At 45.0% G+C, this 26,204-nt stretch overlaps 1 protein-coding gene across 1 annotated transcript in view; it reads right to left on the minus strand.

The window, feature by feature from the left end:
* The window catches only part of LOC118372754 (LIM domain kinase 1-like), an 89,317-nt gene that overhangs the window by 62,646 nt on the left and 467 nt on the right, over positions 1 to 26,204 (minus strand). The window contains exon 2 of the mRNA XM_052467573.1: positions 12,662 to 12,761. Coding sequence (XP_052323533.1) covers positions 12,662 to 12,761 — 100 coding nt within the window. The remainder of the gene's footprint in view (positions 1 to 12,661; positions 12,762 to 26,204) is intronic.

Raw genomic sequence — 26,204 nt, forward strand, 5'->3', positions numbered from 1 at the left:
CAGCCTCCAAATAACCAATTCCAGCTATTTTCCCCCATTTTGCTTTTTTCTTCCTCTATTTTAAAAAAAATCAAAATTGTATTCAAATTAAAACACTCACTGAGCATTCAGTTCTATTCTATTTCAACAAGCTGACGGGACAGTGTGTTTTCATGATTTTCTTTTTCCTGCTGTGTTGCTTGAGGGGAGAAGGGGGACGCAGGTGGCTTTCCATAGACATCTCCAATCAGGAAAGCAGTCTTAACACCCCCCCCTTTTTCCTTTCCATGACAATCACTTCCTCACTAAGGAGAAGGATCTGGGTCAGAAATCTATTACCTCCATATTCCAGACAGACAGGGAGAATTAGAATGTGTGACGGCACGCATAGTAAGTACCAGAACACTAAGCACAATTGGCTATAGAATTGGTAAAAAACCCTAGCTATTCTATCTGAAGCAAGCAGTTACTGTTTTTTTGTTGTGGTGGTATTGAACGGATAGGACAGTGAAGGGAAGACAGGAAAGGTAAGAGGAATGCAAGTCAGGTTACAAGTTACACAGTTGAAGTAGTGGTAAATCTTGTATCTGACTTGTATGTCCCAAAAAGGTCGATGACAGTCAGATCTTCTCAAAATAACATTCGGTAGAGACTGAAGGATTTCTTACATTCCATCCACAATGGGCTCAGGTGTGAATTACATTCAGTGCTTTACCAAGTGTGAGAGAAATGTGACCTCTTTTCTGTCCTAGCCTCTTCGCAACACACATATTATGAAGATACACACACACACACACACACCCTACCCCCTCCCTTAACCCCCACTGAAACTCAGCACTGTGGAGTAGCCAGATGTGTCTCTCCCTCTCATCTCCGGCCCATCTGTATGCTCTCTGAGACACACACACACACAAACACACACGCACACACTAGTGCTGTCCCCGACAAAAAGAAAATCTTGGTCGACCGAGAGTCGTCTGTTCATTAAAACAATCGATTGGTCAACATTTTTCTATATATAGACACACCCTGTTTGAATAAAATTAACTATATGTAGGCTACTGAGCTTGTCCGATGCTTTAAGCACTGCGATTAAAAATGAAGACACACAAATGATTAAAGAAGGAGCCAGAGACCAACCAGAAGAAAAAAACCTGTTCCTGACCTTCCTCCCCCCACTGCTGCTGGCCTTCACAGATTCTGCAGTTATGCTCCTGAAGTTGCTGGTAATAGTCAGTGGTCGGCAACCTGTGTTCGGCAACCTTTTCCATTTTGGAGTGCCAAGTTATCGTACCATTTATACAGTTTTCATATGCACATGATTTTCATATGCACATTTTCATGGAACAGTTTAATTTAATTTATAATTAAGTCTTCATATCTCAAAATATATATAATGTGGTTAGTCAAAATTCTACATTAGACCTCCTGGGTGGCGCAGTGGTTAAGGGTGCTGTACTGCAGCGCCAGCTGTGCCACCAGAGACTCTGGGTTCGCGCCCAGGCTCTGTTGTAACCGGCCACCACCGAGAGGTCCGTGGGGCGACACACAATTGGCCTAGCGTCGTCCGGGTTAGGGAGGGTTTGGCCGGTAGGGATATCCTTGTCTCAACGCGCACCAGCGACTCCTGTGGCTGGCCGGGAACCAAGGTTGCCAGTGTTTCCTCCGACACATTGGTGCGGCTGGCTTCCGGGTTGGATGCGCGCTGTGTTAAGAAGCAGTGCAGCTTGGTTGGGTTGTGTATCGGAGGACGCATGACTTTCAACCTTTGTCTCTCCTGTCTCTAGCTACTAACAATTGGATAACACGAAAAAAGGGGTTAAATGTTTTTTTTCAATAAAATAAATAAAAATCTAAATAAAAATTATACAAATCTAAAAGTAACTTGCCAATATGTAGGCCCTCCCGAGTAGTGCAGTGCTACTACAGACCCTGGTTTGATCCTGGGTTGTATCACAACCGGCCGTGATCAGGAGTCCAATAGGGCGGCGCACAATTGGCCCAGCATTGTCCTGGTTAGGGTTTGGTCGATGTAGGCCGATGTGGGCCATCAATGTAAAAAATGATTTGTTCTTAACCTCTTAACCTCTGAGCTAACGTAAGCTAATGTGATTAGCATGAGGTTGTACGTAACAAGAACATTTCCCAGGATATAGACATATCTGATATTGGCAGAAATCTTAACTTCTTGCTAATCTAACTGCACTGTTCAATTTACAGTAGCTATTATAATGAAAGAATACCATCCTATTGTTTGAGGGGAGTGCACAGTTATGAACTTAAATGTATAAATGTATTAATAAACCAATTAGGCACATTTGGGTAGTCTTGATACAACATTTTGAACAGAAATACAATGTTCATAAAATATGTCTAAAACTTTGCACATACACTGCTGTCATCTAGTGGCCAAAATCTTAATTGCCCCTAGATTCCTAAGTCATATATTGTCCTTTATCTTGTATTTCAAAGATGGTACTATTTTTTTTATTTAAGTAGCAATTTGATGACTTGTTTGTTTAATTATTACAAGTTTTGATTTGGTGCATCGTGGAGAGAAGACCACGAAGCCTCTTTTCCTGTACTATCTAGAGACACTTTATTCTGTTCCCTGTTGGGTCATCGGATTATGGAGGTGAGTTGTCTTTGCAATGTCTGACAGTGAGAAGTTTTGAGGCAGACTTAACTCATTGCCCAGAGCTATGGTCTTTCCCCCTGTTAGGTATAGCGGCGTGTTCCCACTAGGGGCACGTTGTGCATCGTTTGTTATTTTTGTGTGGTGATAACTGTCAGAGCAGATGTCTCGGAAGCACATCTGTGGTTCGGGGTTAGTTACCAGCGAGCTGGTTCCATCGTGACAGCAGGTTCTAGTGCATCAATACCCGCCGCAAAGCCACCGAAGACTAGGGTTAAGTTTAACAATAGGATTTGGGGAAACTCAAGTCATACTCATCTGTTTTTGCACTTTTAAATCAGCTATGTACTTGTTCTGTAGTCGATGTGCTCATTAAGGCAGTTCAAAGTTTGGGCTACTAATCTGTTAATTTGATAGCAGCATTATGGCGTCTATTGAGGATTTTGTCCATGCTCCTTCTGAAGAGTTGCTTATGCAGTTTACAAGGAACAGCTTTTGAAGTTGAGTGAGTATTTTGTTGAGATTAGTGACAAATGTCTCAAGGATACAGTGAAGTCGATTCTGTCAGCTATTTTGCTTTCAGATGGTATTTTGAAGGCAGAATTGAGTGAGCCTAGTCCAGCTGTATTGGATGTACCAATTGTGTCTAGTGCTGGTTTGACATTTGAGCAGAAAAAGTTACTTTTATTGTAGCTAAATCATTTTTATTTTTATTTTATTTCACCTTTATTTAACCAGGTAGGCTAGTTGAGAACAAGTTCTCATTTGCAACTGCGACCTGGCCAAGATAAAGCATAGCAGTGTGAACAGACAACAGAGTTACACATGGAGTAAACAATTAGCAAGTCAATAACACAGTAGAAAAAAATGGGCAGTCTATATACAATGTGTGCAAAAGGCATGAGGAGGTAGGCGAATAATACAATTTTGCAGATTAACACTGGAGTGATAAATGATCAGATGGGCATGTACAGGTAGAGATATTGGTGTGCAAAAGAGCAGAAAAGTAAATAAATAAAAACAGTATAAAAACAGTATGGGAATGAGGTAGGTGAAAAGGGTGAGCTATTTACCTATAGACTATGTACAGCTGCAGCGATCGGTTAGCTGCTCGGATAGCTGATGTTTGAAGTTGGAGAGGAGATAAAAGTCTCCAACTTCAGCGATTTTTGCAATTCGTTCCAGTCACAGGCAGCAGAGTACTGGAACGAAAGGCGGCCAAATGAGGTGTTGGCTTTAGGGATGATCAGTGAGATACACCTGCTGGAGCACGTGCTACGGATGGGTGTTGCCATCGTGACCAGTGAACTGAGATAAGGCGGAGCTTTATCTAGCATGGACTTGTAGATGACCTGGAGCCAGTGGGTCTGGCGACGAATATGTAGTGAGGGCCAGCCGACTAGAGCATACAAGTCGCAGTGGTGGGTGGTATAAGGTGCTTTAGTGACAAAACGGATGGCACTGTGGTAGACTGCATCCAGTTTGCTGAGTAGAGTGTTGGAAGCCATTTAGTAGATGACATCGCCGAAGTCGAGGATCGGTAGGATAGTCAGTTTTACTAGGGTAAGCTTGGCAGCGTGAGTGAAGGAGGCTTTGTTGCGGAATAGAAAGCCGACTCTGGATTTGATTTTTGATTGGAGATGTTTGATGTGAGTCTGGAAGGAGAGTTTGCAGTCTAGCCAGACACCTAGGTACTTATAGATGTCCACATATTCAAGGTTGGAACCATCCAGGGTGGTGATGCTAGTCGGGCATGCGGGTGCAGGCAGCGATCGGTTGAAAAGCATGCATTTGGTTTTACTCGCGTTTAAGAGCAGTTGGAGGCCACGGAAGGAGTGCTGTATGGCATTGAAGCTCGTTTGGAGGTTGGATAGCACAGTGTCCAATGACGGGCCGAAAGTATATAGAATGGTGTCGTCTGCGTAGAGGTGGATCAGGGAATCGCCCGCAGCAAGAGCAACATCATTGATATATACAGAGAAAAGAGTCGGCCCGAGAATTGAACCCTGTGGCGCCCCCATAGAGACTGCCAGAGGACCGGACAGCATGCCCTCTGATTTGACACACTGAACTCTGTCTGCAAAGTAATTGGTGAACCAGGCAAGGCAGTCATCCGAAAAACCGAGGCTGTTGAGTCTGCCGATAAGAATTTGGTGATTGACAGAGTCGAAAGCCTTGGCGAGGTCGATGAAGACGGCTGCACAGTACTGTCTTTTATCGATGGCGGTTATGATATCATTTAGTACCTTGAGTGTGGCTGAGGTGCACCCGTGACCGGCTCGGAAACCAGATTGCACAGCGGAGAAGGTACGGTGGGATTCGAGATGGTCAGTGACCTGTTTGTTGACTTGGCTTTCGAAGACCTTAGATAGGCAGGGCAGGATGGATATAGGTTTATAGCAGTTTGGGTCCAGGGTGTCTCCCCCTTTGAAGAGGGGGATGACTGCGGCAGCTTTCAATCCTTGGGGATCTCAGACGATATGAAAGAGAGGTTGAACAGGCTGGTAATAGGGGTTGCGACAATGGCGGCAGATAGTTTCAGAAATAGCGGGTCCAGATTGTCAAGCCCAGCTGATTTGTACGGGTCCAGGTTTTGCAGCTCTTTCAGAACATCTGCTATCTGGATCTGGGTAAAGGAGAACCTGGAGAGGCTTGGGTGAGGAACTACGGGGCGGAGCTGTTGGCCGAGGTTGGAGTAGCCAGGCGGAAGGCATGGCCAGCCGTTGAGAAGTGCTTATTGAAGTTTTCGATAATCATGGATTTATCGGTGGAGACCGTGTTTCCTAGCCTCAGTGCAGTGGGCAGCTGGGAGGAGGTGCTCTTGTTCTCCATGGACTTCACAGTGTCCCAGAACTTTTGGAGTTGGAGCTACAGGATGCAAACTTCTGCCTGAAGAAGCTGGCCTTAGCTTTCCTGACTGACTGCGTGTATTGGTTCCTGACTTCCCTGAACAGTTGCATATCACGGGGGCTATTCGATGCTATTGCAGTCCGCCACAGGATGTTTTTGTGCTGGTCGAGGGCAGTCAGGTCTGGAGTGAACCAAGGGCTGTATCTGTTCTTGGTTCTGCATTTTTGAACGGAGCATGCTTATCTAAAATGGTGAGGAAGTTACTTTTAAAGAATGACCAGGCATCCTCAACTGACGGGATGAGGTCAATGTCCTTCCAGGATACACGGGCCAGGTCGATTAGAAAGGCCTGCTCACAGAAGTGTTTTAGGGAGCGTTTGACAGTGATGAGGGGTGGTCGTTTGACTGCGGCTCCGTGGCGGATACAGGCGATGAGGCAGTGATCGCTGAGATCCTGGTTGAAGACAGCGGAGGTATATTTGGAGGGCCAGTTGGTCAGGATGGCGTCTATGAGGGTGCCCTTGTTTACAGAGTTAGGGTTGTACCTGGTGGGTTCCTTGATGATTTGAGTGAGATTGAGGGCATCTAGCTTAGATTGTAGGACTGCCGGGGTGTTAAGCATATCCCAGTTTAGGTCACCTAACAGAACAAACTCTGAAGCTAGATGGGGGCGATCAATTCACAAATGGTGTCCAGGGCGCAGCTGGGAGCTGACGGGGTCGGTAGCAGGCGGCAACAGTGATAGACTTGTTTCTGGAGAGAGTAATTTTCAAAATTAGTAGTTCAAACTGTTTGGGTATGGACCTGGAAAGTATGACATTACTTTGCAGGCTATCTCTGCAGTAGACTGCGACTCCGCCCCCTTTGGCAGTTCTATCTTGACGGAAGATGTTATAGATGGGTATGGAAATCTCTGAATTTTTGGTGGCCTTCCTGAGCCAGGATTCAGACACGGCAAGGACATCAGGGTTAGCAGAGTGTGCTAAAGCAGTGAGTAAAACAAACTTAGGGAGGAGGCTTCTGATGTTGACATGCATAAAACCAAGACTTTTCGATCACAGAAGTCAACAAATGAGGGTACCTGGGGGCATGCAGGGCCTGGGTTTACCTCCACATCACCATGACAAAGATCCGGAAAGATTGAAGCAGGATACGGAACAAGCTAAACTGTGGTTGCAACATCAGTTAGAGAAGGCAAGCTTTCAGGTGAATTTTCTTTTGAGAATGGCTACTCAACCTCCCCAATGGGACGCTCTTCCCTTGGTCATTCACCGCCATTTGATGTTGCTGGTAATCTCCGGTTGTTGCCTATATTCACTGAAAAAGATCCTCATCTATTTTTTATGTTATATGAATGTAGCAGACTCTCGGGCTTGGCCTGATGCAGACCGCACTTTGATGCTACAGTGTGTTTTGACCAGTGAGGCTAAGGAGGCTAACTCATCTCCTAGCACTACAGATGGTGAAGATTACCTATAAGGTTAAAACTGCTGTCCTGCATGCTTACGAGTTGGTCCCTGAAGTGTATCGACAGCATTTCAGAATGTTGAAGAAAGGTGAAAACTCAACATGGGACTGTTTCTCACGGGATTTGTTAACTCAATTCATCGTCACTTGTTTGGAAGATTTGTGCAACCTGGTTGTCCTTGAACAATTTAAAGAATCTGTCCCTGATCATCTTGCTACCTATTTAAATTAGTGCATCTGAAGCTGCTGTTTTGGCAGATGAGTACGTACTGACCCACAAAAGCAGTTTTGGAGCATCACGTATGCGAGATGGGGGTAAAGGAACAGTTCAAGTGGATTTCGGTCAGCAAATTCCTTTGGTTCTGGTAATGACATATCCATCTAGATCCGAAAGTGGTTCATGTGGACAGAATGATGTAAGTAAAATCTGTAATTATTGTCAAGGTAAAGGCCACTGGAAGAACGAATGTCCTGTCCTTTGGTAAAACGGTCAGCAGATTGGCCAGAACAAATTTAAAACCTGTTGCGTTAGCTGGGCCTGCTCCTCATGTTAATTCAGTTGCGCAAGCTCAAGAATTGTCCAAACCTTTTAGTACTGATTATACGCCGTTTGTCACAGAGGGCTATGTTTCACTATTGGGAAGTGATGTGCAAGTGCCAGTAAAGATTCTGCGAGACACTGGTGTCTCTGAATCGTTGGTTTTGGAGTCTGTTCTGCCTTTTTCTCTGGAGACAGATACAGCAATCATTGTCCTGATTCAAGGGATAGGTTTGAATACATTGTCTGTACCCTTGCACAAAGAAAGACATTTCCGCTTACATCAAAACATGCCATGTTTGTCAGCTGACTGGGAAGCCTAATCAGATGTTAAGGCCAGTCCCGCGACAACCTGTTCCTGTTACAGGCCAGCCATTTGAGCATTTGATTATTGATTGTGTTGGACCCTTAGAGAAGTATCACAAGAGAGCACTGGATTCAGTCCTAATGACCTTGTTTTTTGATCATACTCTGCGTGGTCCCTTAAAGGATAACTCCTTAAATGAGGATTAGAAGGTGGTTGAGCCTCCCCCAAATAAGTGTTATATGTTAGTGGTTTCTGACACAGGTTGTATGCAGCTTGTGAAATGGCTTAAGAAAAACTAGAATCCTTTCAGGTGAGGATGAAAAGGTTGTTTGACCGGCGACCTGAGCCGTGACAATTTAGTGAGACCAAAATGGATCTCTTTGAATACTTATTTCCCTCATTAAAATGCAAATCAATTTATAAAATTTTTGACATGTGTTTTTCTGGATTTTTTGTTGTTGCTATTCTGTCTCTCACTGTTCAAATAAACATACCATTAAATTATAGACTGATCATTTCTTTGTCAGTGGGCAAATGTACAAAATCAGCAGGGGATCAAATACTTTTTTCCCTCACTGTATGTCCCTTGGATTTAAGTACATGCTAAAGTACATTAAGTGTATGATTAAGTACATGCTAGTTAATGATATCGCTGTTCCATCATTCTCCAGTTAGGCCTCCCCATGTCTCTTGGTGAACAAGTCAGATGGTTCTCTTAGATTTTGCACTGACTACCGGAAGGTTAAGTGTAACAACCTGAATGTTACCCACTCTCAAGGATGGAAGATTGTGTTGACCAGGTTGGTTCTGCCCAGTGTGTCAGCAAGTTTGATTTGCGGAAGGGTTACTGGCAGGTGCCTTTGTCATCAAGAGCTTGTGAAATATGTTTTTATTACTCCTTCAAGTCTTTTCTCCTATACGGTCATGAGTTTTGGCAACGTTCCTGCTACGTTTCAGAGTCTTATGAATATGGTGATCTCTGGCCTTTATAGCTGTGCTGTTTATCTAGATGATGTGGTTGTTTAAAGTGACACTTGGGAGTGACATCTGGTGCGCATACGGACTCTGAGTGTTTAGCTGATGCCTGTCCCACTGTGAACATAGCCAAATGTGAGTTTTCCCAGGCAACAGTGACCTACCTCGGCAGAGTGGTCAGGCAGGGTCGTGTTGTCCTGGTGCGGGCTAAAGTGGCCGCTATCGACCTGTTTCACCGCCCACCACCAAGAAGGAGCTGCAACGCTTCCTAGGTATGGTTGAGGATTGTCGGGGGTTTTGCTGCAACTTCTCCACAGTTGTAGCACCTCTGACTGATCTGTTGAAGAAGAGGGCTGATTTCATTTGGTCTTCCTGCTGTCAGAGTGCTTTTGAAAATGTGAAACTGCTTCTTAGCTCTGACCCTGTGTTGGCTGCCCCACGATTGGAACAGCCTTTCAGCCTATATGTGGATGCCAGTAATGTGGGGGCAGGTGCCGTGTTGCTTCAAGCAGATGGAGGTGTTGAACATCCTGTTAGCTATTTCTCCCAAACGTTTAACAGCTATCAGTTGAATTATTCAGTGGGGTAGGAGGCCCTTGCCTTAATCTGGGCGTTGCAGCATTTTGAGGTATATGTGGGGTCGGGTGTGGTCCCTATTGTGGTTTACAATGACCACAACCTCTTTCCTGCACACCATGCTTTCCCAAACCGCAGGACTATGCGCTGGTGTTTGTTCCTGCAGGGCAATAAATTGCAATGTCCGTACTGTGAGACGCCTAAGACAGCGCTACAGGGAGAAAGGATGGACAGCTGATCGCCCTCGCAGTGGCAGACCACGTGTAACAACACCTGCACAGGATCGGTACATCCGAACAACACACCTGCGGGACAGGTACAGGATGGCAACAACAACTGCCCGAGTTACACCAGGAACGCACAATCCATCAGTGCTCAGACTGTCCGCAATAAGCTGAGAGAGGCTGGACTGAGGGCTTGTAGGCCTGTTGTAAGGCAGGTCCTTACCAGACATCAACGGCAACAACGTCACCTATGGGCACAAACCCACCGTCGCTGAACCAGACAAGACTGGCAAAAGGTGCTCTTCACTGATGAGTCGCGGTTTAGTCTCATCAGGGGTGATGTTGGATTCTCATTTATCGTCAAAGGAATGAGCGTTACACTGAGGCCTGTACTCTGGAGCGGGATCAATTTGGAGGTGGAGGGTCTGTTATGGTCTGGGGCGGTGTGTTACACCATCATTGGACTGAGCTGGTTGTCATTGCAGGCAATCTCAACGCTGTGCGTTACAGGGAAGACATCCTCCTCCCTCATGTGGTACCCTTCCTGCAGGCTCATCCTGACATGACCCTCCAGCATGACAATGCCACCAGCCATACTGCTCATTCTGTGTGTGATTTCCTGCAAGACAGGAATGTCAGTGATCTACCATGGCCAGCAAAGAGCCCGGATCTCAATCCCATTGAGCACGTCTGGGACCTGTTGGATCAGAGGGTGAGGGCTAGGGCCATTCCCCTCAGAAATGTCTGGGAACTTGCAGGGGCATTGGTGGAAGAGTGGGGTAACATCTCACAGCAAGAACTGGCAAATCTGGTGCAGTCCATGAGGAGGAGATGCACTGCAGTACTTAACCTCGCTGGACGCTAGCGTCCCACCTCAACAACAGCCAGTGAAATTGCAGGGCGCAAAATTCAAAACAACAGAAATCTTATAATTACAATTCCTCAAATATTATACACCATTTTAAAGACAAACTTCTTGTAAATCCAACCACAGTGTCCGATTTCAAAAAGGCTTTACGGAGAAAGCACACCATGCGATTATGTTAGATCAGCGCCTTGTCACAGAAAACCATACAGCCATTTTCCAGCCAAGGAGAGGGCTCACAAAATCAGAAATAGCGATTAAATTAATCACTAACCTTTGATCTTCATCTGGTGGCACTCCCAGGTCTCCATGTTAGACAATAAATGTTTGTTTTGTTCGATAATCTTTATGTCCAAAAACCTCAGTTGAAATTGGCGAGTTATGTACAGTAATCATTGTCTCAAACAAACATCCGGTGAAAATGCAGAGAGCCACATCAAATTACAGAAATACTCATCATAAACATTGATGAAAGATACAAGTGTTTAACATACATTTAAAGAAACTTCTCCTTAATGCAACCGCTGTGTCAGATTTCAAAAAGGCATTACCGCGAAAGCACACTATGCAAATATGTTAGGTCAGCGCCTAGCCACAAAACTATACAGCCATTTTCCAACCAAGGAGAAGTGTCACAAAAGTCAGAAATAGCGTTACAATTAATCACTTACCTTTGATGATCTTCATCTGCTGGCACTCCCAGGTCTCCATGTTAGACAATAAATGTTTGTTTTGTTCGATAATGTCCCTCTTTATGTCCAAAAACCTCCGTTTTGTTGGTGCGTTAAGTTCGGAAATCCAAAAGGCACAATGCGCGCGCTCAACATCAAGACGAAAAGTTTAAAAAGTCCAATAAAAGTTAACAGAAACTTGTCAAACGATGTTTAAAATCAATCCTCAGGTTGTTTTTTGTCATAAATAGTCAATCATTTTTCAACCGGACAAAAGCTTCGTCAATAGAAAGGAGAGACAAGAAAGGCGTGTTCCCGATCCACTGGCTTCTCATTGAAAGTACTGTATCTCCCTCATTTTTTCAGAGTAAAAGCCTGAAACAATGCCTAAACACTGGCCACATGTAGAGGAAGCCATAGATATCGTGAACTGGGTCCTAAGTCTTTGTATGGTGGATAGGCTTTCAATGGAAAAACAGCCTTTCAAAATAATAGTTTGCGGAAAATAAACAGTTGGCAGTGAGAGGACGTTTCTTTTTTTGCTGAGTTTACTTCAGAAATCATTGAGAAATGCTGCTGATCATGTTCTGCTATTTTGACTGCACCCCCTTTGTCTATAACCACCATGGTTATTATCTGCTCCTGCTGGTCATCTTTGAATCTTTGAACGTCTTAAAATATGTACTCTTAAATATCAACCCGCTACAGCCAGAAGAGAACTGTCCACCCCTTGGAGCCTGGTCCTCTCTAGGTTTCTTCCTAGGTTCCTACCATCGAATGAGTTTTTCCTATCAACTGTGCTTCTGCCTCTGCATTGCTTGTTCTTTGGGGTTTTAGGTTGGGTATCTTTAAAGCACTTTATGATGATGTAAAAAAGGCAATACATTTATTTGATTGATTGATTGAGAAACAAACGTCATGTTATAAACAGCCTTTAAATGATTTGTGAATGCTTTATAAAGTTGTTTCATTTAAAGCACTTTATGATGATGTAAAAAAGGCAATACATTTATTTGATTGATTGATTGAGAAACAAACGTCATGTTATAAACAGCCTTTAAATTATTTGTGAATGCTTTATAAAGTTGTTTCATTTAAAGTAGGGCCAGATGGAGAGACTGGAGTCATAGGCCAGAACATATTAGTCACAACATCCGTCTCCAGGTAAGACACATGTTCTGACTGTGTTCAATATTGTGATTGGATCAATAAGCATTCCAAGCATGCCCCCAATGAGAGACATCAAACAGGTGTGGTTAACTGTAATCCACAGTTAATCAGTAAAGTTTAGATAAAGGAGGAATCAGGAGTGTGTGTTTGGTTAGTACTGGAATGCTGGAAAGTGCCATTGCAGTGCATAATGCACATTACCTACTAATGGAGCAAGTTAAGAAGGATGTATGTAGAGCAATAATGCCACCTGAAAAAACAGAGATCTCATGTCTGTCAAAGACAAATCCAAAACTGGTCATTATGAATAAAACAAGCAGCATGGATATCAGTTGTCTGTTAGAAGATTGGCAGGAGAATAGACTGACTAATCAGTGAGAGGACACTGTTTAAGCAGCACTCACCTGAAGCAAACTGTGTGCCAGTCAGTGTTGAGTGCCTGGAGATACTGTTCATCATAGATCCGCTGTCTGCATCCCGCACACACGGGCAAGCTTCTGCCAGCTGCAATACAGTTAGTGGACAGATCAAAGGATGACACATACAGTTGAAGTCGGAAGTTTACAAACACTTAGGTTGGAGTCATTAAAACTAGTTTTTCAACCACTCCACAAATGTCTTGTTAACAAACTATAGTTTTGGCAAATCGGTTAGGACATTACTTTGTGCATGACACAAGTCATTTTTCCAACAATTGTTTACAAACAGATATTTCACTTATAATTCACTGTATCACAATTCCAGTGGGTCAGAAATGTACATACACTAAGTTGACTGTGCCTTTAAACAGCTTGGAAAATTCCAGAAAATGTCATGACTTTAGAAGCTTCTGATAGGCTAATTGACATCATTGGAATCAATTGGAGGTGTACCTGTGGATGTATTCCGAGGCCTACCTTCAAACTCAGTGCCTCTTTGCTTGACATCATGGGAAAATCAAAATAAATCAGCAAAGACCTCAGTCTGGTTCATCCTTGGGAGCAATTTCAAAACGCCTGAAGGTACCACATTCATCTGTACAAACAATAGTATGCGAGTATAAACACCATGGGACTACGCAGCCGTCATACCGCTCGGGAAGGAGAAACCTTCTGTCTCCTAGAGATGAACGTACATTGGTGCGAAAAGTGCAAATCAATCCCAGAACAATAGCAAAGGAACTTGTGAAAGAGGTACAAAAGTATCTATATCCACAGTAAAACGAGTCCTATGTCGACATAACCTGAAAGGACGCTCAGCAAGGAAGAAGCCACTGCTCCAAAACTGCCATAAAAAAGCCAGGCTATGGTTTGCAACTGCACATGGGAGCAAAGATCGTACCTTTGGAAAAATGTCTTCTGGTCTGATGAAACAAAAATTGAACTGTTTGGCCATAATGACCATCGTTATGTTTGGAGGACAAAGGGAGAGGCTTGCAAGCCGAAGAACACCATCCCAACCGTGAAGCACGGGGGTGGCAGCATCATGTTGTGGGAGTGCTTTGCTGCAGGAGGGACTGGTGCAATTCACAAAATAGATGGCATCATGAGGATGGAAGATTATGTGGATATATTGAAGCAACATCTCAAGACATCAGTCAGGAAGTTAAAGCTTGGTCGCAAATGGGTCCTCCAAATGGACAATGACCACAAGCATACTTCCAAAGTTGTGGCAAAATGGCTTAAGGACAACAAAGTCAAGGTATTGGAGTGGCCATCACAAAGCCCTGACCTCAATCCCATAGAACATTTGTGGGCAGAACTGAAAAAGTGTGTGTGATCAAGGAGCCCTACAAACCTGACTCAGTTACACCAGCTCTGTCAGGAGGAATGGGCCAAAATTTACCCAACTTCTTGTGGGTGCTTGTGGAATGCTACCCGAAACATTTGAACCAAGTTTAAACAATTTAAAGGCAATGCTACCAAATACTAATTGAATGTATGTAATGTGGAAGGACCACCAGAGGGCAGGCTGGGCTCATGGATAGTAGCCCAACAAGGAATGGGAGACAAGGTAACCAGAGGCAATTAAGCACAGCTGACGGTACTAATGACATACTCTCCTTCCCCTATAAGAGAGAGAATGGAACCAGCAGAGAGAGGGGAAAACTTATCTCTGGAAGATGGCCACCGAGAGAGAGGAGCTAGAACCACTAAGACGGTGACAATCCCGTGACTTTTTGTTGTAGTTTAAAGATAATCCTATTGTGTTCCTGTTTCATCAGGAGAAGAAGATGTATGTTTTGCTTTGGAAGATTTTCATTGATTATGTTGGAGTGTTTGTGTTGACCAAATGCCCTCAATAGAGAACTGTGTTCAATCAAGAAAACCTACTCCTGACTCGTTTATTCCACCTTCCCGCTTTAGAGTGACACCCAATTACTTGGTCCGCTCACAGTAAACTTCTGACCCACTGGGAATGTGATTAAATAAATAAAAGCTGAAATAAATCACTCTACTATTATTCTGAAATTTCAAATTTTTAAAATAAAGTGGTGATCCTAACTGACCTAAGACAGGGGATTTTTACTAGGATTAAATATCAGGAATCGTGAAAAACTGAGTTTAAATGTATTTGGCCAAGGTGTATGCAAACTTCCGACTTCAACTGTACATTAGCTTCACCATTTGCATGGCTCATATACTTCATGATACATCACCACCACCACCAGTGTTATTACTTGAGATATGTGATAATTCCCACCTCCCTCTTTAAAAGTGGTTAACTGACTGATCAGCTTAGCTCCAGAAATCCAGTAAGAGCAAATTGATGTATCAGACAGCCACCCATCAAATCTCTTATCACTACTGGTGGTAGAGGATGTCAATTGATTATTGATCAAGGGTTGAGATCTCTCTTTCAGTAGAAAATTCTGTAAGTCTGAAAAGTACTCTAATACTGTAGGATTGAAATAATGTAAGATCAGTGTTGACCCCAAATGACACATTGTATAGAAACTAACTAAAACCATAGCATCAGTTAGACAGCAAATACAAATTCATCAACTGACACTCATTAGCTCAAACGCATACAACCTCCCCAATTTCAAAATGGAGAGAAATTGACATATTCTTAGTTCAACTGAGTATTAGAAGTGTGGGATATTTTCGGGGCATGCAAATGTGGCTTTTTGTCTTTTACTTTAGTTCTTAGAAGTAGAGCTTTGGAGCGGTGCATTAACACAGAACCACATTCATCTATTCTACACTGCTTTTGCTTGTAGGAGGATTTAGGTGTGTGTGTGTGTGTGTGTGTGTGTGTGTGTGTGTGTGTGTGTGTGTGTTTGAAGGATCACAAGAGCATTTGTTATCCCCATGTAAATCCAGAATGGGAGAAGGGTGGTATGCAAACAGGAACATGATGTCAGAAAAATAAATACTATTAATTTGTATAGGATGAATTAGATGAATATATACGATTCTGTTTCATATGTGAGCAAAATAAAGTTTCGTCTGAGAGAGAGAAAGAGAGTGGAAGCAAGCGAGCAACAGTGTGAGAGTGAGAGTGAGAGAGAGAACAGCGAGCAAGAGCCAGAAAGCTGCAACAAAGTGCTTGGATCTTTATAAATCGGTTTCCTTGTTTTACATTTGTCAATGTCACTTGTCACTGAGGGTTCAGTGAGTCCATTCAACCTTATTTCAGAGGTCTTGGCAGCCCTTATCAAGTCAATGGCTTCATCACAAATAGCACCCTATTATTTATAGTATATAGTGCATAGACCCATAGGGCTGTGGTCAAAAGTGCACTACTCCCTATATCAGTGTTCCATAAACCTGGTCCTCGAAAACACCCAACAGGAAACATTTTTATTGTAACCCTGGACAGTCACTATTGTGCTGGGTTGGGAAACACTGCCCTATATAGTGTACTACTTTGACCAGAGCGCTATGGGCCATGGACAAAACGAGTGCTCTATAAATGGAATAGGGTGCCATTTGGGACGCAGACCCAAGATAGTCGGTTCCAAAATTATTGACATCATTGATAAAAATCAGCAATTGTGACTCTATAAAATAATTTATTAAAATACTGAGCTATATTGTAAAAAACAAAAATAACTCAGGAGATTGTATTATTTTATACTAATATAATTGCTCAGAGAAAGAGATTTTGTTTAACCCCAAGATATTACCCCTGTTACTGTTAATGGTAATGGTGAGAGGTTAGCATCTTTGGGGTCATTTCATTTGTCACATGCTTTGTAAACAACAGGTGTAGACTAAGAGTGAAATTCTTATGTACAGGTCCATTCCAACAATGCAGAGAGAAAGATAATTGAGAAATAAGAGAAGTAATAACACATAATAATAAAAGTAATAATAAATACACAATGAGTAAAGATAACCTGGTTCTATACACGGGGTACCAGTACTGAGTCGATGTGCAGGGGTAACGAGGTAATTGAGTTAGATATGTACATATGACTAGGAATAAAGTGACTAGTCAACAGGATAGATAATAAACAGTAGCAGCAGCGTATGTGATGACTAGCAGTCTTATGTCTTAGGGGTAGAAGCTGTTCACTATCCTGTTGGTTCCAGACTTGGTGCACCGGTACCGCTTTCTGTGCGGTAGCAGAGAGAAAAGAAAAGTCTATGACGGGTGGCTGAAACATCATATTTACTTCAGTATTCAGACCCTTTACTCAGTACTTTGTTGAAGCACCTTTGGCAGCGATTACAGCCTTGAGTCTTCTTGAGTACGACGGTACAAGCTTGGCACACCTGTATTTGGGGAGTTTCTCCATTCTTCTCTGCAGATCCTTTCAAGCTCTGTCAGGGTGGACGGGAAGCGTCGCTGCCCAGCGATTTACAGGTCTCCAGAGATGTTTGATCATGTTCAAGTCCGGGCTCTGGCTGGGCCACTCAAGAACATTCAGAGGCTTGTCTCGAAGCCACTCCTGCACTGTCTTGGCTGTGTGCTTAGGGTCGTTGTCAGGTTGGAAGGTGAGACTTCGCCCTGGTCTGAGGTCCTGAATGCTCTGGAGCGGGATTTCATCAAGGATCTGTACTTTGCTCTGTTTATCTGTCCCTCGATCCTGGCCAGTATCTCAGTGCCTGCTGCTGAAAAACATCCCCACAGCATTTTGCTGCCACCACCATGCTTCACAGTAGGGATGGTGCCAAGTTTCCGCCAGGCGTGATGCTTGGCATACAGGCCAAAGAATTCAATCTTGGTTTCATCAGACCAGAGAATCTTGTTTCTCATGGTGTGAGAGTATTTTAAGTGCCTTTTGACAAACTCCAAGCGGGCTATCATGTGCATTTTACCGAGGAGTGGTTTCCGTCTGGCCACCCTACCATAAAGGCCTGATTGGTGGAGTGCTGCAGAGATGGTTGTCCTTCTGGAAGGTTCTCCCAAATCCACAGAGAAACTCTGGAGCTCTCTCAGAGTGGCCATCGGATTCTTGGTCACCTCTCTGACCAAGGCCCTTCTCCCTCTATTTGGCCGGGCGGCCAGCTCCAGGAAGAGTCTTGGTGGTTCCAAATTTATTCAGTTTAAGAATGCTGCAGAAATGTTTTGGTACCCTTCCCCAGATCTGTGTCTCGGCACAATCCTGTCTCTGAGCTCTACGGACAATTCCTTCAACCTCATGGCATGGTTTTTGCTCTGACATGCACTGTCAACTGTGGGACCTTATATAGACAGGTGTGTACCTTTTCAAATCATGTCCAATCAATTGAATTTACCCCAGGTGGATTGAAATAAAGTTGTAGAAACATCTCAAGGATGATCAATGAAAACAGGATGCACCGGAGCTCAATTTTGAGTCTCATAGCAAAGGGTCTGAATACTTACGTAAATAATATCTTTTTAATATTTTATACATTTGCAAAAAATTGAAAAACCTGTTTTCACTTTGTCATTATGATGAATTGTGTGTAGACTGATGAGGGGAAGAAATAAATAAATCACTTTTAGAAGAAGGTTGTGGAATAAATGCTGAAAAAGTCAAGGGTTCTGAATACTTTCTGAATGCACTGTATACACACAAATTAGGGCTGACCCCAATCGACTGGTCAATTATTTGGTTGTTAGGCTGTTGGTCAACCAAGATTGTTTTAGTCAAATATATATAATTATTATTTATTTATATATAAATATATATATTATTAATGCGTTTGAGCCAATCTGTTGTGTTGTGACAAAGTAGGGGTGGTATACAGAAGATAGTCCTATTTGGTAAAAGACCAAGTCCATATTATGGCAAGAACTGCTCAAATAAACAAAGAGAAACAACAGTCCATCATTACTTTAAGACATGAAGGTCTGTCAATACGGAAAACGTTTGAACATTTCTTCAAGTGCAGTCACAAAAACCATCCCCACAGGAAAGGAAGTCCCAGAGTTACCTATGCTGCAGAGGATATGTACATTAGAGTTACCAGCCTCAGAAATTGCAGCCCAAATAAATGCTTCACAGAGTTCAAGTAACAGACACATCTCAATATCAACTGTTCAGAGGAGACTGTGTGAATAAGGCCTTCAAGGTCAAATTGCTGCAAAGAAAGCACTACAAAAGGACACCAATAATAAGAAGAGACTTGCATGGTCCAAGAAACACAAGCAATGGACCGGTAGAAATCTGTACTTTGGTCTGATGAGTCTAATTTTTTTTTTGTGAGATGCAGAATAGGTGAACAGTTGATCTCCGTATGTGTAGTTCCCACCGTGAAGTATGGAGGAGGAGGTGTGTGTAACGGCGTTCTTTGTTTGTCGAAAGAGAGTCGGACTGAAATGCAGCGTGGTGGTTACTCATGTCTTTAATGAAACAATCGCGATACATGAAATAACTTATACAAAACAACAAACGGAACGTGAAATCTAATTACAGCCTATCTGGTGACCACTACACAGAGACAGTGTCACGAATCCCGCTTCCTGAGTCTGTGTTTGCCTGTGTTTCTGTCCTGGAGTGTGTTTCCGGTGTCCTCGAACGCACCATGTCTGGTTGCCGGGCGAATTAGCTTGTTGGGAGATCGATGTTCACCCGCACCTGTATCCCATCAGTAATCTACACACCTGTCCTGATGGTTGGAGGGAGCGGAGCAACCGTTTGTGGTCTGGACTGACCACAAGAATCTGGCTTACGTGCAATCGGCTAAACGTCTCAACTCCCGTCAGGCCAGGTGGGCTTTGTTTTTTGGACGCTTCAATTTTTCCCTGACGTTCCGACCTGGGTCGAAGAACGGCAAAGCGGACGCCTTGTCCCGGATGTTCTCCAAGACGGATGAGAGTGGGGCCAAGACTGAGACGATTCTTCCCCAGAACCTTGTCGTGGGAGCCGTTACATGGAGGATTGAGGAGGATGTGATGGCGGCCCTTCGGACGGTTGTTCGTGCCTGAGTCGGTCCATTCTGCTGTTCTTCAGTGGCCCCACGCCAGCAAGATAGCTTGTCACCCTGGCGTTGCTCGGACTATGGCGCTACTGCGCAGACGATTTTGGTGGCCTGCCATGGGAGAAGATACCCGGAGGTTTGTTGCCGCAAGTCCTGTTTGTGCTCAGAACAAAAGTACCAATCGGCCCAGCTCTGGGCTTCTTCACCCCCTACCTATTCCTCGGCGACCTTGGTCGCATCTGGCCCTGGATTTTGTCACGGGATTGCCCCCTTCTGTTGGGAACGCGGTCATTCTCACCATTGTGGACAGATTCAGCAAGTTTGCTCATTTTGTCCCTCTCTCCAAGCTTCCATCTGCCACGGAGACGTCCGAGATCCTGGTTAGGGAGGTTTTCAGGGTCCACGGATTGCCCAGTGACATTGTTTCTGACCGTGGTCCTCAGTTTACCTCTGCTGTCTGGAGATCCTTCTGTTTGGCCATTGGAGCTACAGTCAGTCTCACTTCTGGATTTCACCCACAATCTAATGGTCAGGCGGAGAGAGCCAACCAGAAGATGGAGTCCACGCTGCGTTCTCTTGTCTCCTCTGATCCCACCTCTTGGTCATCTCAATTACCCTGGGTTGAGTATGCCCATAATACCCTTCCTTCATCTGCCACTGGGATGTCCCCCTTCCAATGCCTGTACGGATACCAACCTCCCTTGTTTCCTTCTCAGGAGAGGGATCTTTCGGTTCCTTCTGTCCAGGCCCACATTCGTCGTTGCCACCGGACCTGGCATCGGGCCAGGAAGGTCCTCCTTAGAGTTTCTGACCGGTATCAGATCCAGGCGAATCGTCGCCGTATTCCTGCTCCTGCTTATACCATCGGAGATAAGGTTTGGTTGGCTACACGGGATCTTCCTCTACGGACTGAGTCGAGGAAACTGTCACCAAAGTTCATTGGTCCGTTTGTGGTGGAGAGAATCATTAACCCTGTTGTGGTCCAACTCAAATTGCCGGCAACGCTTCGAGTACACCCCACCTTTCATGTCTCCTGCCTCAAGCCGGTTCTCCTCAGTCCTCTGTTGCCCCCTCCTCCTCGTCCTCCTCCTCCTCGGATGATCGGAGGTGGTCCTGCCTACACGGTGCGCCGCATAATGGATTCCAGACGGCGGGGTCGAGGTTTCCAATATCTTGTGGATTGGGAAGGATATGGTCCAGAGGAGAGGAGTTGGATTCCTCGGCGTCAGATCCTTGATGACGACCTGCTTCGTGACTTCTACCGCCTCCACCCTGGCGCTCCAGGTAGTCCGCCCGGTGGCGTTCGTCAGAGGGGGGGGTACTGTCACGAATCCCGCTTCCTGAGTCTGTGTTTGCCTGTGTTTCTGTCCTGGAGTGTGTTTCCGGTGTCCTGGAACGCACCCTGTCTGGTTGCCGGGCGAATTATCTTGTTGGGAGATCGATGTTCACCCGCACCTGTATCCCATCAGTAATCTGCACACCTGTCCTGATCATCACCTCTCCCCTTCAAAAGCTCTGACCTGACATCCATTCCCTGCCGGATCGTTAGCCATGAACAGTATGTTGTGCCATAGTATCAGCCTCAAGTTGGATAGAATTTGTTTTGTTGTTTTTTACGTATTGCTTGCCTTAAACTTACCTCCGTTTGTTCTGTCTTCAGTTACTCACCCGGATCATTTACCCCATGCCCGCCTGGTCGTCAGAGGATTCCGCTACCCCATTGGATCCACCTATTTACTCCCATCAACTCACCACTGCTGCCCGCTACGCCACCTGGATATATCTACCCAGTCACATTCTCTTGTAAATAAATACTCACCTTCTTCCTACTCTCCTTGTCCTCGTCTGCTTCTGGGTCCAATTCTGGTAAACCCTGACAGACAGGAACAATCACCCACGAAATACAAAGTGAAACCCAGGCTACCTAAATACGGTTCCCCATCAGAGACAACAAGAATCACCTGACTCTGATTGAGAACCGCCTCAGGCAGCCAAGCCTATACTAGACACACCCCTAATCAACCACAATCCCAATGCCTACAAAAAACCCAATACGACAATAAACCCATGTCACACCCTGGCCTGAACAAATAATAAAGAAAACACAAAATACTAAGACCAAGGCGTGACAGAACCCCCCTAAGGTGCGGACTCCCGGACGCACCTCAAAACCATAGGGAGGGTCCGGGTGGGCGTCTGTCCATGGTGGCGGTTCCGGCTCGGGACGTGGACCCCACTCCATTAATGTCCTAGTTCCTCCCCTTCGCGTCCTGGGATAATCCACCCTCGCCGCCGACCATGGCCGAATAGTCCTCACCCAGAACCCCACTGAACTGAGGAGCAGCTCGTGACTGAGGGGCAGCTCGTGACTGAGGGGCAGCTCGGGACTGAGGGGCAGCTCGGGACTGAGGGGCAGCCCGGGACTGAGGGGCAGCCCGGAACTGAGGGGAAACCCAGTACTGAGAGGAAGCTCAGGTAGGTAGCCGGCTCCGGTAGATCCTGGCTGGCTGGCGGATCTGGAAGATTCTGGTTGACTAGCAGATCTGGAAGATTCTGGTTGACTGGCAGATCTGGAAGAATTTGGTTGACTGGCAGATCTGGAAGAATCTGGTTGACTGGCAGATCTGGAAGATCATGGCTGACTGGCGGATCTAGCTGCTCTATGCAGACTGGTGGCTCCTTGCAGACTGGCAGCTCCTTGCAGACTGACAGCTCCATGCAGACTGACAGCTCTGGCTGCTTCATACAGACTGACAGCTCTGGCTGCTTCATACAGACTGACAGCTCTGACTGCTCCATGCAGGCTGACAGCACCCTGCAGACTGGCAGCTCCTTGCAGACTGACAGCTCCTTGCAGACTGGCAGCTCTTTGCAGACTGACAGCTCTGGCTGCTTCATGCAGACTGACAGCTCAGGCTGCTCCGAACAGGCAGGAGGCTCTGGCAGCGCTGTAGAGGAGGAAGGCTCTGATAGCGCTGAACAGGCGGGAGACTCCGACAGCGCATGAGGGAAGGAAGGCTCTGATAGCGCTGAACAGACAGGAGACTCCAGCAGCGCTATAGAGGAGGTAGGCTCTCATAGCACTGAACAGACAGGAGACTCCAACAGCACAGGAGAGGCGAGGCGCACTGTAGGCCTGATGCGTGGTGCTGGCACTGGTGATACTGGAGCGAGGACACGCACAGGAAGCCTGGTGTGGGGAGCTGCTACCGGAGGACTGGTGTGTGGAGCTCTTGAGCACCGAGCCTGCCCAACCTTACCTGGCGCGATGCTCACTCTAGCCCGGCCAATACGAAGGGCTGGTATGAACCGCACCGGGCTATGCACCCGCACTGGAAACACTGTGCGCTCCATAGCATAACACGGTGCCTGCCCGGTCTCTCTAGCCCCCCGGTAAGCACAGGGAGTTTGCGCAGGTCTCCCACCTGGCGTAGCCATACTCCCTGTAAGCCCCCCCCCCAATAATTTTTGGGGCTGCTTTTCGGGCTTCCTTGCCAACCGTGTTCCCTCGTATCGTTGGCTCCTATCTCCGGCTGCCTCTGCTCTCCTAAGTGTCTCCACCTGTTCCCATGGGAGGCGATCTCTTCCGGCCAGTATCTCCTCCCAAGTGTAACAACCTTTACCATTCAACACGTCTTCCCATGTCCATTCTCCGAATAATTCATCCTCCTTTTGCTGCTCCTCACGATTAACTGGGAGAGTTGGCTCAGGTCTGACTCCTTACTCTGCCACTCTCTCCCTGAGCCCTCCCCCAATACATTTTTGGGGGTGACTTTCGGGTTTCTTTCTGCGCCGCCGTGTCTTTCTCTTCGACTCCATTCTCCTATAGCCCTCTTCGCACTGCTCCAGCGAATCCCAGGCGGGCTCCGGCACTCTCTCTGGGTCGACCGCCCACCTGTCTATTTCTTCCCACGTCGTATACTCCATACTTCTGCTATCCATAACGTCCTCATAACAGCGTCTCTCAGCTCTCGTAAGTGCCTCCTTTCGCTGCTCTTGCTATCGCTGCCTGTTACCACGCCACTCGGTCCGTGTGTGGTGGGTGATTCTGTAACGGCGTTCTTCGTTTGTCGAAAGAGAGTCGGACCGAAATGCAGCGTGGTGGTTACTCATGTCTTTAATGAAACAATAGTGATACATGAAATAACTTATACAAATACAAAACAACAAACGGAACGTAAAATCTAATTACAGCCTATCTGGTGAACACTACACAGAGACAGGAACAATCACCCACGAAATACAAAGTGAAACCCAGGCTACCTAAATACGGTTCCCCATCAGAGACAACAAGAATCACCTGACTCTGATTGAGAACCGCCTCAGGCAGCCAAGCCTACACTAGACACACCCCTAATCAACCTCAATCCCAATGCCTACAAAAAAAACAATACGACAATACAATAAACCCATGTCACACCCTGGCCTGAACAAATAATAAAGAAAACACAAAATACTAAGACCAAGGCGTGACAGTGTGATAGTGTGGAGGTGCTTTGCTGGTTACACTGTCAGTGATTTATTTAGAATTCAAGGCACACTTAACCAGCATGGCTACCACAGCATTCTGCGGCAATGTGCCATCCCATCTAGTTTGCGCTTAGTGGGACTATCATTTGTTTTTCAACAGGACAATAACTCAATACACCTAGAGGCTGTGTAAGGGATATTTGAACAAGAACGAGAGTGATGGAGTGCTGCATCAGGTGGCATGGCCTCCACAATCACCCTACCTCAACCCAAATGAGATGGTTTGGGATGAGTTGGACCGCAGAGTGAAGGAAAAGCAGCCAACAAGTGCTCAGTATATATGGGAACTCCTTCAGGGCTGTTGGAAAAGCATTCCAGCAGAAGCTGGTTGATAGAATGCCAAGAGTGTGCAAAGCTGTCATCAAGGCAAAAGGTTGCTACTAATTTTGATTTGTTTAACACTTATTTGGATGCTACATGATTCCATTTGATATTTCTTTACATTTGGTGCCAGCGAGAATGACATTAGAAAAGCCATTACAATTACAAACTGGCTATACTTATTTCACCATTTACCATAATGCGAAACAAGTTTAAATTATATTTATCATAATATATGCTTGTAAACTTACCATTAGAAAGTACCATAATGATTTAGTGTCCATATAGCTGTACCATGATATTTGCACTGCTAAACCTAAACCTCCAATTGTTCTCCGCTATTCCACCCTCTAAAACCTACCCCCATCCCAAGTTAGGTTGTCATCCCAGTGACTGGCAGACCACCCTTGTCCCCCTGGATCCTAGGGCCTTTGAGCGATTGGGACACATCCTTTAAAAAGAGCACACAGTGCCAGCCACAAAAACAGATCAACCAACCAAAGCATTTCCAACACCGTCACCTTGATTGTATTATATACAGTTATAAAAAAATGTATACAGTACCAGTCAAAAGTTTGGACACACCACCTCATTCAAGGGTTTTTCTTTATTTTAACTATTTTCTACATTGTAGAATAATAGAGAAGACATCAAAACTATTAAATAACACATATGGAATCATGTAGGAACACACACATGCTTTTCCCAAGCATCTCTGTGCAGTCAGACCTCTGATTATTTTTGTGCCACCAAGACCACAATATTTTGCCCCCTCTCTGATTGTCCGAGTGTGACCCTCTTCCCATGGGTTACTGCAGCTAGTGTTGCCAGCACTGCCACTGCCTGGGTTGGGGCACCCCACCCGGAATCCCCACCTGCTAGGTACAAGGTCGTCAAGGTTTCTTATTAATAGCTTTGATAAATTCCTTGTATATTATGCTCAACCATCCAGGCCCACCGCCACCATGGGGCACTTTGTTCACAACGTTGACATCAGCAAGCCACTCACCCACACAACATCATACACATGGTCTGCGGTTGTGAGGCTGGTGAGACCTACTGCCAAATTCTCTAAAACTTAGTTGGAGGCGACTTGTTGTTGAGAAATTAAGATTAAAATATCTGGCAACAGCTCTGTTGGAGATTTGTGCAGTCATCAGGCCAATTGCACACTCCCTCAAAACTTGAAGGCCTTTTACTGTCCCCAGTTCAACGTACACCTGTGTAATTATGATGCTGTTTAATCAGCTTCTTGATATCCCAATGTAAACAAATTTGTGCACAACATTTTAGAGAAATAATATTTTTGTGCATATGGAACCTTTTTGGGGATATTTTATTTCAGCTCATGAAACATGGGACCAACTATTTACATTTGCGTTTATATTTTTGTTCAGTGTAGTTACATTGAAAGTAGGCTAAACGAGGTCATGGATTCACAGGAATGGGATGACAAGGAAACGTATTGTTTCAAAGAAAGTGTAACTGTATCAGCTGTGTTGATCTAGGTTAGAGCAGAGCTGCAGTTTCACCACCCCATTTAATTTTGATTTAATTAGATTGAACTAACCAAAACATTAGCAGTTGAAATATACACATTATTATACTTCTAAACACCATCCCAGCCTTGTTAGCATTATGCAGCGGGCTTGTGTTACTCGGAAATAAAATAGAACGACTAAGGTTACCTACTTGGGTTATTGCAGCAAAACAAGGACATACCGGACATTCTTTATTGATCATTCTCACAGAATACTTTTCATAAAGCTAACCTTCC

Source organism: Oncorhynchus keta, chromosome 18 (assembly GCF_023373465.1).
Source record: "Oncorhynchus keta strain PuntledgeMale-10-30-2019 chromosome 18, Oket_V2, whole genome shotgun sequence".
In the NCBI taxonomy this organism is placed as follows: Eukaryota; Metazoa; Chordata; class Actinopteri; order Salmoniformes; family Salmonidae; genus Oncorhynchus; species Oncorhynchus keta.